Source organism: Diceros bicornis, chromosome 4 (assembly GCF_020826845.1).
Source record: "Diceros bicornis minor isolate mBicDic1 chromosome 4, mDicBic1.mat.cur, whole genome shotgun sequence".
Lineage (NCBI taxonomy): Eukaryota > Metazoa > Chordata > Mammalia > Perissodactyla > Rhinocerotidae > Diceros > Diceros bicornis.
The window spans coordinates 37,382,501-37,396,752 of NC_080743.1; the positions used below are offsets into that span (position 1 = coordinate 37,382,501).

The 14,252-nt window shown below is 32.8% G+C and overlaps 1 protein-coding gene across 1 annotated transcript in view; it reads right to left on the bottom strand.

Annotated features, from left to right (window-relative positions):
* The window catches only part of COL11A1 (collagen type XI alpha 1 chain), a 206,523-nt gene that overhangs the window by 1,555 nt on the left and 190,716 nt on the right, over window positions 1–14,252 (bottom strand). Inside the window, exons 58-67 of the mRNA XM_058538650.1 lie at window positions 12,157–12,210; window positions 11,177–11,284; window positions 10,627–10,680; window positions 10,487–10,522; window positions 10,341–10,394; window positions 8,562–8,811; window positions 5,103–5,215; window positions 3,608–3,676; window positions 1,279–1,512; window positions 1–151 (exon numbers count right to left, since the gene is read on the bottom strand). The exon at window positions 1–151 is cut by the window's left edge and continues 1,555 nt beyond it. Coding sequence (XP_058394633.1) covers window positions 5–151; window positions 1,279–1,512; window positions 3,608–3,676; window positions 5,103–5,215; window positions 8,562–8,811; window positions 10,341–10,394; window positions 10,487–10,522; window positions 10,627–10,680; window positions 11,177–11,284; window positions 12,157–12,210 — 1,119 coding nt within the window. The 3' untranslated portion in view covers window positions 1–4. The remainder of the gene's footprint in view (window positions 152–1,278; window positions 1,513–3,607; window positions 3,677–5,102; window positions 5,216–8,561; window positions 8,812–10,340; window positions 10,395–10,486; window positions 10,523–10,626; window positions 10,681–11,176; window positions 11,285–12,156; window positions 12,211–14,252) is intronic.

A 14,252-nucleotide genomic window follows, 5' to 3' on the forward strand; every position in this document is an offset into this window, starting at 1 on the left:
AATCTTAGCCAAGAAAACAAACAGGGCCAACTTCAAATCCAAACTTCTGATTCTGATCACCAAAGTCATTGATCATTACATCAACAATAGGTACTTGATCAATTTTCGGTGTGCTGATTTCAATCACAGTCTTTTCATAGCCTTTTCTGGACTGTAAAGTTGAGCAGAAATAAAAAGTTATACAATCATTTCATATTTTTAACATATATGCTATTTTTTTCTTAAGCCTTTGAATGGATGTAAAAAGGTAAGAAAGAAGAGAGTAGAAAAACAAATTTTCTATTATCTATGTAATAATAAACTCTTCTTGTTATCACTGATGTCATACGTAGTTTTAAATTTTGAATGTTACAATTACATTTAATATTTAGCTGTAATTACTCAACTGTAATACTCTAATATATTGCAGAGTTGAAGCAAATCTTATCGATTTGATAAATACAGTTTAATATGAAAATTGATGTTGATATTGGGTCATACCATATATAAATAATATACTTACCATCATAATTGTAATTAAGATATACAGTGTAAGGAACACTTGTTCCTTTAATTTGCTCTATTTTCTCTTCTCTGATCTACGTCTGCACTATCATTTTGTTGAAGGCATGGGCCTATTTATTTGTAATTGTGACTTCTCTTCAGTCATCAACACTCAGCTAAAACAATGAGCTTTTTTAGGGTGCTCTATGGACCATTTTCTTGTATGGAATTCCCACATGTGTGAAAAAGATAGTTCCAGAGGATAAAAGTAACAAAAATAATAATAGTTTCCTAAACTGGTGTTACACACTATGAATCAACAAGCTCCCCATAAACAAAATACAGGGGTAAGAATTATCTATGGCATAAATGGCATAATGGTGATTCCTTTATCTCTCATTTTAGAATCACGGATTAAGGAGGCAAATGAAATAAGATTTTTTATTTTTTTGTCATTTCAAGAATAACTAGCTATAATAGCATTCAAATAATAAGAATAATTCCATAAAAATAACGTAGAATCCAAGATTACCTTCTGTTATGGCTTTAAAAATGTGCCTACATGTATGTTTCAGAGCTTCTGTTTGTATATGTGCATATACACACAATGTGTGTGTACATTAATGTGTAACATTAATGGTTTCTAATATACATTTTAATATGTCAATGTTAAGCATCAAATCTTAATAACCCCTGACATCCATTTCATGAGACAGATCTGACTTAGGACCAAACTGAGATGGTTACGTACTGCCTCTCCCTCTGTGAGAGAAGGCAAGCAGAGATCGTACTTACCGCACAGCCATCATACAGTGCTTTGATGTAAGGGTTATTGTCATAGGACATCTCCTCATCATTCGATCCCAGGAATCGAAGAGCTTTGTCATAACTTCCTGATGACACATCATACCAGGCTACTGACTGATGACAGTTGTAGGTGAAATTTTGCCGAGCAGAGGCAGTCAGCAGCTTCAGGAATGTCATTTGCACCATATTAATGGAATTGCCTTCAATATCTAAATAGGAAAGCTGGGAATAAAAAGACACATAAAGACTCTTTCATGTTATAAAAAAATAAAATTATTATGGAGAGTGAACTGTAATCCACAAGCATGCAGATTGCTCAACAGACTCATTTTAACTTACTGAAAGAAAGTGTGCATTGAGGGTCAGAAGACCTAGAGACAGGATTTTATGAAATCAAGATTGTATTCCCACCTGGGTTACTGTAAGCAGTACTCATCTTTGAAAAAAATCACTTTATTTCCATGTTTCAGTTTCCTAATCAGCAAAAATTGTAAAAAAGAAAATGCTTTTTTTTCCAAGAAATTTTTCGTTATACTTGTTTACCTTTTTAAATGATAGAGTGGTAAAATAGTGAAACAATGAAATCTCAAGAATTTCAGTGCAATGCAATGGTTAACTATTTTTATGTTGTTTGATTTTTGCCTACTCTTTTAAAAAATTTCATAGTATATCTACCTAACCCAAATCTTTAAACATATTCCTGCATTTCTCATTTTGGGGCCGTAGTCTTCTAGGGCATTTTTGGTCTTCTAATTTTCAGTAGGGACCTGCCTGTTTGTCTAGTCTTTTTTTTTTTTTTAAAGATTTTATTTTTCCCCCCAAAGCCCCAGTAGATAGTTGTATGTCATAGCTGCACATCCTTCTAGTTGCTGTATGTGGGACATGGCCTCAGCACCGCCGGAGAAGCAGTGCGTCGGTGCGCGCCCAGGTTCCGAACCCCGGCCGCCAGCAGCGGAGCGCATGCGCTTAACCGCTAAGCCACGGGGCCGACCCTGTTTGTCTATTCTTACATGACGTACTTATTCATCATTGTATCATCATCATCGAGCACAACGCCCAAGACAATGCAAGTGAGTATCTGTTGAGTTGGTAAATACCTATTTTGTATTTCGAGCAAAAGAAAACAGCCTTAATTGCAAATTATTAAAAACTGTCTCTTTTATCAAATTCATAAATTGTTTTATTGGGTATAATTGAAATATCGGGGATAAGCTGAAAGATATAAACCTAGATTTTTAAAAAAATAAGTAAGAAATTCACCAAGATTATAGATTGTCAATATAAAGGCAGTTATCTATGACTTTCTTCCTTATTGTTGATTTTACTTAATCCTTGCTGATTAACGGCTCAGATGATGAGGATCCTTGTAAGGCTGGAGGAAAAAAAATATTTGGAAAATGCATTCTAAGGAAAACAAAACAAAAAAAAAACTGTACACAGTTGTATCTGTGTATGTATTTTTAACTCATATGAGGATAAGAATGTAACATGGATATTTAACATGTAACTTGAAGACTGAACGAGAGAATTACGTCCAGTAGAAAACATCACTGAAAGTTGTTAATTAATATGTCTAGGTTTTTATAGGATAATGACTGTATAAATAGTCACCAATGGAAAATAATAGCTTTTTTAAAAACATTAAGTTGAAAAATTATCTGGATAGGTGAGAAACTTTAATTCGAATACATTCTAATTAATATTTTAAACCTATATTTTTTAAACAGTTTTAAATACAAATTTAGTTTTGGCATCTAATCTTAAAATATCTCTAGAAAATTATTAACAGTGAACTGGTAATTGTACAGAAATATCTAAGTAAACTTGTACTATAATACAAATAAAAAGTCAGGCCAGTCAGTTCACTTTTTCCAAATGCAGCAATCAGAAAACATTTCACATTCCAAAAGTTTTCATTGAAATGGAGAACAAAGAATAAATTAGGTTTCAAGCGAAAAGAAAATGAAATAATTGGAGTCAGAGATACCAAATAGATATTATGTGTTCTATCCCTGATATTTCTAACATAAGCCATTTCATGATGTCCATCTCAGGTATTTAATAAAACGCATACTTTATTTGATCATATTATTTTAGTAAATTTAGTAGATTTCCATTTATTTTGATGCTTGAAAAATTTTAGACTTCTCTAAAATACCACAGTGGACTAAAAGATATAGGTGGAGCAAACAAGAGAACACATGGAATTCTGCTTAGTATAATTTAGACTTTCACAGTCAAGGTATAGAGATACATAATTTGAGCTTCATTTATGAAGTTCAAAGATAAAGCATTTCATGCTGAGGTAAGAACATACCAGTTTTCCTCTCTTAAATTCACTAAACCAGCTTCCTGGTTTCTCCTTTGGCCATGATGAAATTCTCACCTGATGCAAAGGAACATGAAATTAGAAAGTAGGTAAAAATCATGAGCAGTATTGTTTATGTATATATCAGTAATTTTCAGCAAGACTAAGATGCTAAAGAGCTTTTAAAATGGTCTCCCCTGGATTTCACAAAATGAGATAAAGAGCAAAATTTGAGAGAGATTCTGTGAATTCCCTTTTAGTGAAGACTGAGTCATTTTCTTCCTTTTTTTTTTTAATTGCTCAAAAAGAAGAAAGGGGGAAAATAACCCTGTAAAGGCAAAAAGGACTGTAGTGGACATTTGGTAACCCCTTGCAAAGGAAACGCTCGAAATGCTTATTGACATCAGCCATCAAGGCAGGTTCCAACAGTATTCCATAGCCAAGGGAGCCGCCCTGACAGTATCCAGCCAGTAACTAAGGGCGGGATGCTACGGAAAAGTCATTGGCAAAAAGCAAGCTTAATCATTCCCTGCTGAGAAGAATGTTTAGAATCTTTTATAGATGTGCATTTATTGTTTTGCTTTGCAAAGATCAGCAAAATATAAGGGTATATAAGGCCTCACTATAGGGAATTCCAGTAATCAGTGTAAGAGGAGGCATTTTCCATTTTCCCATATTTCTTTGGGGGCTAGAGGAGCTTTATTATGCTTTGCTACCTGCTAAGGGTGGTTTGGAAACAGAAGTTGCTTTGTTTCCTACTCCTTCTGCCCATCTTTTGCTTACAAACTTAACTTCTCTCCTAAAGAGAGTAGCCACACATGAAGCTACTTGTTTTGCCTTAAGGAGTTTCTGTGCCCCTGTATGCCCACACCATGTGGGGCAAGAAGAATGTGATTTATTAAAAGAATACAAATAAAAGCAAAATTTCCCACCTATAAAATGTTTGGAGAATATAATTATGCTAGTGAAAAATCTTTCCTTATATTAATAATTTGCGTTTAGCTTTAAAGATAGAACTCGAATATATTGATACTGCTAGGTGAAAATCAAGAAATGTGTTTGAAGAGACTAAACATTTAAAAAGTACACAAGTCTGGAGAATATTCTTATTTCATGTAAAAGATAAATTCTTTATAAAGTTGTGTATTTTGAGCATAATACACAGCTGTGAGTTCTCCCATGTGGTAATTAGAATGAAGAACACTATACGTGCACTAAAAACTGAGAATCAGCTGTGCTGTGTCATGGAAAGCCATAGAATTTTAGAGAGCAAGCAGGTGCATAAAGAATACATCTGGGTAAAAAATAAAGGAGAAAAGTATTTGTTAACTCTGTGCATCACTTTGGTGCCTTATTCATGTTTATGCAAATGAAATGCTCTAATTACCCTGTAAGAAAAGCAGATAAATGAAAGTGTGACAGTATAATTTTTCTGTTTAGTTCAATATTGCAAAAACATGGCAGGAACTGTCAACAGTCACCACCAAAACAGATTGGTACTTACTCCCTCAGATTTTTTGTCTGGATAAATGCAAGTCTCACCACCAGACGTGAAATTACAGTAAACTTTGAAAGAATCTCCTGAGCAACCTTGGTTAGGATCAATCCAATATTCACCTAGAAGGAGGAAAAAAAATATCATTTTTAAATGCATTTATATCAAAAATCAAATGCATTATATATCAAATTTTATTAGAAAGAGAAATAACTAAAAAATGAATATTCATAGATCTTTTCCTACGTGAATTCCTTTTCTGCTTTTGGTCATATTGGGGTATACGTTTGAATAGTTAAAGAGCGATCCTTTGTCTTGTCTGCCTCAAAGCTTTGCAAATGCCCCTATACACTAGGCTTGGAACACTCTCTTTAATTCTTAGCATGCCTGTTACTTTTAGGTTTCAGCTTAAATGTCACCTCCTCAAATATTAACATTCTATTTATGTGTAATAATTTGCCTGCACATTGGAATCAGATATACTTGACCCTAAATCCCATATGTATTATTTACTACTTAAGTAATCTGAGTATAATAATCAATATATTTTTCTTGCTTTATTCATCTGTAACAATGGAGGTGATAGTATCTACTTAGCCTCAAGGATCATACTTTTGCATTACTTTATAGCGAAAACTTCTTCTTGTAGTAAATGTACTCTCCCTTTGAATGGGATCCTAAGAAGAAGGTCTATTTCATATATTTAAATGTAGTTTGCTATTGATGCCATTATCTAAATGGTGCAGAAAAAAATTTATCATGTGAATGATCATGAGCATTAATTTGGTGCTGGGTAAGTAAAGATGGTAAGTAGTGGGAGTAACATAAATATATTCTTTACATAATTGACAATACGGTTTTTGTTAAGGAGAGTTATTGGGAGTCAGAATTGATACACATGTGATGATTACTGTGCTTCTCTCCTACCATTTTTCATACTGCCACTTTATTTCAAATATTAATTTGAATTATATCAATCCACTGGTTATGAACTTTTAACATTGTAAAAGCTCCAACTGCTTAGCTTAGAACTGGAACTCTTGAGAATCCAATGCCAGTCTGCTTTATCTTTTACTACTACTGTATATAAACAGGGAAAGTATTCTACTAGTCAATAAGCTTCTAATATATGTCAGTAACTTGAAATATATCATTTAACAAAAACATTTATACTTTTTCTGATTACACCATTAATAAATTCACATCTGGAACAAACTGAAATTCTCTGGACAAAATATACAAGAAAATAAAAATCATCCAAAGATTTTACCAACCAGAATAATCACTCTTAATCTTTGATATTTCTTAGGGTTTTTAGGAATATATAATTTTGAATTCTATGGTAAACACTATTTTTATCTTGTTTTATTCAGTTAACATTGTCATTAAACATTCTTTCAAATAACATGTTAATAGCTTAATTACTAAGATACCTTTGTTCAATAGATTCAGTATAGTATGGATACTATGTTCAATTTGTTTCTAATTTATTCATCTCCTATTTCTATGTCACATTCATAAATCAGGAGACCATAATCTCTCGCCTAGAATAATCCAACAGCTTCTTAACCAGCCTTCTTTGATTCCATCTTGCTTCCTTCCACATCACTTCGTCATTTTCCTTTTTCCTTTGCTCACTATTGTTCAGCCATAGAGACTTACTTTCAGTTCCTTGAAGACACCAAGATCTTGTCTTCTTCAAAGCTTGGCAAATGTCCCATACCCTCTGCCTGGAATACCGTTTTGATTCTCTGCATGACTGGCTATTTCTTTAAACTTCAGCTTTATCTTTATCTCTTCAGCTTAAATGTTACCTTCTCAACATCCTATTTATCCAAAATGGAATTATCCCTTAATTATCTAAATACTCAGTTTTTTTCATAGTATCTGTCATAATATGCTATTATTAATACGTATGGTTTTCCTGTCTCCATCATTAGGTAATAATAGCCTGAAGGCCTTATTCCTTCTGTTTATCTGTGAATCTCTGTATGAAGAACAGTGCCTGGCACTGCTAAATAAATAAATAGTTGTGATTAATTAACACACTAAAGAATTAATAAACCTAGTTATTATACGGAAAACACAGGGAATCATAGTCCACAGTGAGTTTTCCATTCCCAAAATTTACAAAATGTTTTCTTGACTGCTCAGGTTCTAATTAATCCTATGTTGTTTTGTAACTCAGTACATGTCATCTTTTACATTTGATTTTCAGTTATGTTTGATTATCTTAGCTAGATCAGAAGTGTGAGCCATTCTCTTTATAAATCTCTGAATTAATATCGAACTAAACATATCTTTTTTAAATGAACACATTATAAATTTGAAGACCTTGGATACCAGTTTGTATAGGACCCTTAATAACTACCTGTGTTTCAGTTTTAACAGGCGGGGCTTGATTAAGATAGGAGGATTTTATGACATTTACGGTGGTGGCTGTTTCTGAATTGCATTAAACTTTTCTATCTGTACTGAGTTATTTAGATCTCAGTTATAACATTCATTAGATGACTTACAGTGCAAAACAATATTGCTTGGGGCTGGCCCCATGGCATAGTGGTTAAGTTCAGCTTGCTCTGCCTGTGTTCGCGGGTTTGGATCCCAGGTGCAGACCTACGCTACTTGTCAGCCCTGCTACGGTGGCGACCCACATACAAAATAGAGGAAGACTGGCACAGATGTTAGCTCAGGGCTAATCTTCCTCAGCGTAAAAATAATAATAATAATATTGCCTGAGAGTAAAAAGAGTGGCAAAGTATTTCCACATAAAGAAGGAGACTTAAAACCAGATAAATATCTGCCCCTTGTTAATTTAGTAATTGTGTGAGTTTAGTCAACTAACTTAGGATACTTGAAAGTCAGGTTCCCTTCTCAGAAGGGTAAGTAAAAGTTTTGTCAAATAGTAGATATAAAAAATTATCCTGATTATTATTACAAATAAATTGTTCACATTTGTTCTGGTTATTTGTGGATCAATGAAGTAAATTTTTGCCCCAAGCCATCCTAATTCTTAATATTCTGTTCATGAAATCATTGCTAAACTGATAGGTCAGATATGATTTAGCTATGCTATTTAATCGTGTTAATTTTACTTGTAAAGTAAGTTAAGATATAGGATATAAATAATTATATAGTAATATGCACATGTGTGTACACACATAAAACCCATTCTATGACAGTTAGTACAAGGCAAAGTGCATTTGTGTTATCTATAATCATCCAAAAATGATCTTATCATAATTTAATGAAATCTTATTTAAAAGACAAAGATTTTCCAAAGCAGCTCTTGAATTAAGCACTATAAATGACTTTTTCTGTCTATAAGATTGGAATTAATAATCATTTGCTTTAGTGTTATTTAGAGACTATACTAAACATTTAACTAGAATTAATGAGCTGACAAGGCACCTCAGTAACTTAGAGGCTCGGTACATTCGCTGTGTCATGTATTATTAACTAACATACCATCTGGGAAATCAGGATGGCTGAGCTGCAGGTCTTTGCAAGTTCGGGCTGGGTTGGTCTGAGTACCCATTGGAAATTTCATGTGCTCGATGTCTTGTTTCAAGGAATTGAGGGAACCAAATATTTCCTCCATTCCATCCGAGTAATCAAGAATATTATCGCCTACATCTGCTTGCAGGCTTTCAGCGTGTCTTCTTGTTTTTTTGGGTGACAGGATTGGTAAAGGCTGAATGACTTCACCAGGCGGACCCTGTAAAAGAGATGATGTGCATGTAAGTGTTTCCTAAGGTAAAATATACTGCAGATATTAGTTATTACTGGTTATGTCATTGTTATAAGAAATTATAGTTGGTTTAGCTTCTCAATGTTTTCCCTATTTTCAATGTTTTCTCTAATTGCTACTATATATATGTATATATACATATATATATCCTTGTATATATACTTTGTAAGTTCTTTAAAAAAGAACCTAGTGGAGATGCTGAGGTAGGCACACAATTGGATGATTTCTGGACCTTTTTCTAGACAAGTCATGTAGCCAAGATTTGTGTAGACATACGTTTTATATGTTTTTTTCTTATTTATTAATTAGTTCTCATTTATACCATCTATCTCTACAGCTAGATTTTAGTTTCTGAAGATTACAACACCATTTTAAGGTTCTTGTGCTATCTAATGAGTTCTCTATTGTGCTTGATAATGATTTATATAATGATACATTAAACTTTTAAAAATACGTATTAGCTTGTTTCAAATATTTATAACTTAAATCTTTATAAATTAACAAACTTAAAAGAAATGCAACCAGACTTGAATCTACATATGTGTAAGAGGAGAACTATACCATATAGTTAACCCATATTCTTATGGGTTGAAAGTGTTCCACAAAAACTCATATGTAGAAATCCTAAGTCCCAGTTCCTCAGAATAAGATTGGAAATGGAGTCACTGTGGATATAGTTAGTTAAGTAAATATGAGTGCATTAGGGTAAGTCCTATTCCAATATGACTGGTAACTTTATAATAAGGGAAAATTTGAGCAAAGAGACAAGCATGGACAGAAGATGATGTGAAGAGACAGAAGGAGAAGACAGCATTCCACAAGCCAAGGAGAGAGGTCTGAACACATCTTTCCCCGACAGCACTCAGAAGGACAAACGCTGCTGACACTTTGATCTAGGACTTCCGGTCTCTAGAATTGTTAGACAATACATTTCTGTTATTTAAGCCACTTAGTTTGTGGTACTTTATTATGGTAGCAAACTAATACACATATAGTTCGGAAACAAGCTTGACAAATGAGACTAAATTTTTTTCATGTGGATCCATCACTTAACAGTTGTGTGAAGCCTGGAAAATGTCAGCATTAATAAATGGTAGCTATTATTATCGCTTTTATTATTATCATCATATGCAGTAGGAAAAAAATGCCAAGCACCTGAACTTTTGTCTTTATTCCTAGTGTCAAGTATAAATGTATCTTTGTGGTATACAATCAGTCGCTTTCGTGAAAATGTGACATAAAAAATATACGATTTTCTTGAAAAGCTAATAAAAACAAGATTATAATATATAGTTAGGTATCTTTACATTCAAAGAGCAAAACCAATTAAAAGACAAGTCTTGGCATGTAGACCTGATTACTTAATTAATGTAATTGCTATTTCCTAGGAAATCAGCACTTTGAGAGAATGTGCTTTTTCGTCTTTCTTATAAATTCAGGGAAGTTATTGGCAGTCTCAGGATGCTAACTGCCAGAACATCACTCTTGTTACTTACTGGAGGCCCAGGAGGCCCTGGAAGGCCACTGTCGCCCTTCTGACCCGCAGGGCCCTGTTAGAAAGAAAAGAAGAAGATAAATAGAGAATAAGGCACTTGAGTAGGCTTCACTGAAAAATTAAAATGCCAAAGGGAAAGATACTTACGGTAGAGCCTTTGGTGCCCTTTGGACCTTGAGGACCCTAGAAAATGCAAAGGCAAAAGTGCAGATAAAAATCTGGAGAATTTGTGTCTCTTTGATATATTTAAAAGTTTACTTTATAAAATTCTTTTGTCTTGTACTTACTGGTAAACCTGGAGGACCAGGTGGACCTATGGGACCAGCAGGACCTGGAATTCCCTATAGAGAGAATCATCCAAATTAAAAAGCTTTTCTCAGCTATTCCATTCTCATGTTTTGCATAACAATACACATGGAAAATTTAGAGAATGCAAAGATACACAAGAATAGCCTAAAATTTTCCATTGTGAATTTAAGAAATAACTTGCAAGATAATCTTTATTGTTTTTTTTTCTTATGTTGCTGTAATGTCTATATATTTTTTTATATTCCTACAGCCTTCAGAATAAAGATTTGTATGTGTGGGGGACTCAATAAATGTTTGTGTAATTAACTATTAAGCTGTAATTTTTATGATTTCTAACATAAGTCAGATTTTTAATTTAATTACTCTAAGGTTAAATAAATTTCTTTTTGAAAACACCATTCATTTAAGGAGATTAGAATAAAGACGCTCTAAATCACTTCCTTGGTCATATTTAAAGGAATGTGTGCAGTTGTGTGTGTGTGTTTATGATTGGAAAGAAGTAGGAAAATAATTGATATCTTTACTCACTCCATCTCCCTTTGCTCCTGGAGATCCCTGAGTGCCAGGGAGGCCTCTGTCACCCTTTTCACCTTGTTCTCCTGGAGGACCAATCAGGCCAATTAAACCAGGATGTCCCTTTGGAAGGCAGAGAAAAGAAATTTTAACAATGTATAAATTACAACCATATATTAAATTATAGTCATAAAATAATTGCACATTAAATTTATGAAACATAAAAGTAAAAAAATGTAGATAAAAAACTTCAACCCTTTCTAAATGGAATACAGGATCATTTACTGCTTATGTTAAGTGAGACCCTTATTAAGGATTGGGAGTATTGTAGAATAAAATGCATTCTAAAAATATTATCTTTAGTGTTTCATTTACTTAAAGGGAATTCCCTCAACTAAAAGACCAATAATGACCATATGTAATATTGGTGAAATAAACAACTGAAAATTCATTATTTTAATAAGCATCTTATTTTATATGAAATGATTTCTATTCTTCAGAGAGACTCTGCAGTCTTTAAGAGACATTTGGAGACTTAAAAATAATCCAAAATATATGAATGCCATTCTAAAAAGGCTTATTTTTAAAAATTATTTGGTGTAACTCAGCATACATTCTGGGAGATCAAATTACCATTTGAAAGATATTGTAGTTTAAATTTTTTTTTTCATGTTTAAAAACATAAAAATGGGCATTTTTTTATCCCGTCTGTTTATTTTCTGATTAGTTATTTGAGTATAACCAAATGCTTACTCCATATGGTTCTTACAAGTGGACATTGAGAAAATATAAAACTGAATTCTGGTAACATTTTCCACTATTACTTTGTCTATTTTCTTTTCTCTAAACTGATCTGTCAAGCTAAGGATTGACAGCTTTTTCCTTGGTTAGAATGATACAGATATTTGAAATTTCCTTTTGAGTGATTTTAATCTACAAAATGATTGTCTCTATTAGGATATCAAAATTGTAATAACACATTCTTTTATTCTCACCTTCTCACCCTTGGAGCCGGGGTCACCTTTGAGACCAGGTAAGCCAGGAGGTCCCTAAATAATGAGAAATAATAAACATACATAGACTAGGTATGAATTAGAGAATCATGTTACTAGCCACAGAGCAAGTTTGGTTTCGATAATATGATAGAGTTCAAACATAATTAATAATGATCGGTGTTTATTTTTCAGGATTCAAAATAATATTTGTGTTTAAAACTCCATAGCTTAATATTTAACCATAATACTAAAACATAATATTGATAATTTTGATTAAATGAATATGAAATTAGAAATAGGAAATGGTTTAATTCCACTGAGAAGAAAGGATACATTTTTAATTACACTAATTTTAGAAGAAGGTGTTTCCAAATTATATATCCATTCAACCAAATAATTTCAGTGCCAAACTCAAAGGTTACAATATTTCCAGGAAAATTTTTTTAAAAACTTCATAAACTTTTGACAGTCAATTGACCTTTGATAAGCACTTTTCTTAAGTAAACTCCCAAGAGAGTATTTTTAGCTGAAATTCCTGAATTGAATCTCTTATCTAAATGATTTACAAATTTAATAACAAGTAATTTACTTTTTTCATATAATCGTATCTTTATTTTAATAATTTAACTTTTTTTATAGTCCAAGGATAAGGCATTTATCTATTTATGCTAAATTATATTTTTATGAAAATCACAGCATGACTTTAGCAACTAACTGTTAGTCCTGACCCTTACCCATGGAAATATTCATATTGATGACTTTTCAACAAATTTTTTATATAAGAATAAGTGTACTTAAAATTGAAGGCAACACAAAATAAGATCCTTGTTCTGAAATTACAACAGGTGAAACTATGCAGGCAACAGATTCTGTCAGAAGAAGTGTAACTGACACTAACAGATGGTTTGTAAGTATGTGATTGATGAAATCGGGGACTAGATAATGCTGGGGAATGTAGGTCACTACTGCCTGCAACAAGTAAGTCATCAAGAAACAAAGGAAAAATATTCATATGGTTTCTCTAAGAGTTTGAATTATTTAGGTTGAATTGGATTATTTTAATTATAATTTCAATAATGATTTTTAACAGGGTACTTAGAAAGCAAATTATTTTAACTTTTACCAAGCTATAGCATGAGTCTTCACTATTGTATCTTCTACAAGGCTGCCATGAGTAATTTTTTTCCCCTCTACCTAGACACTCTCAGTCTTCGGTATGAAAGAGCGCATTAAGTCCCAGTCCACCATTTTTGTGATTTTAACGTATTAAGAGCCATGGGTCTGATCCAAGCACCATTAAGTAATATGAAAAGTATGGGTTCAGAATAGGAGAGACTTGGGATAGAAGCCAGCCTCTCTTGTTAGCAATTTAAATTAGCTAACCAAAGAGAACTTTAGTTTTCTCATCTGTAAATTGAGGCTTATAATTCCTATCTCACGGGGCTACTGTGAGATTGAGTAGAAGGGCTCTTTCCATTCCTTACTTTCTCAAGTATATGCCTCAAACTGAAATCCAAAACATCAGAGGAAAGAAAGAACAGTGTTAGTCTAAATTGGTCCTGTGTAACAATAGTATTTTGGGCTATTATTAGATATATTTGTTTTAATTCATGCATGAATTTGAAATTCTGTAAGTATTGATATAAAAAAGTGGACAATTTCCCTACATCATTCTATTAATGATAGATTAGATAGATAGATTTTCATAGAAAGTATGTGCAATTTTAAATGTGAATGCACCTAATAATATTCTTCTAATGAGGAGAAAATTATTAATGCTCAGACGTAAATTTGTATTAATTCAGTTTAGATTCTGGTTTGTGTAAAAATAAACAATCATGCCACCTTGTTAAATCTTTGACAGACAAAAAGGAGCCTACAAAGAAATTACCAAATTCACTTTCAAGTATATTCTAAGGCTGGGTTTTAACACTGGACTTTCATTTAGTTTACCACACCCTCATAGTGGATCTCAAAGTGTGATCCTCAGACCAGCAGCACTAGCATCACCTGTGAACCAATTAGAAAAGCAAATTCTTAGGCCTCATTCAGACCAACTGAATCTGAAATTCTGGAGTTAGATACCAGCAATCTGT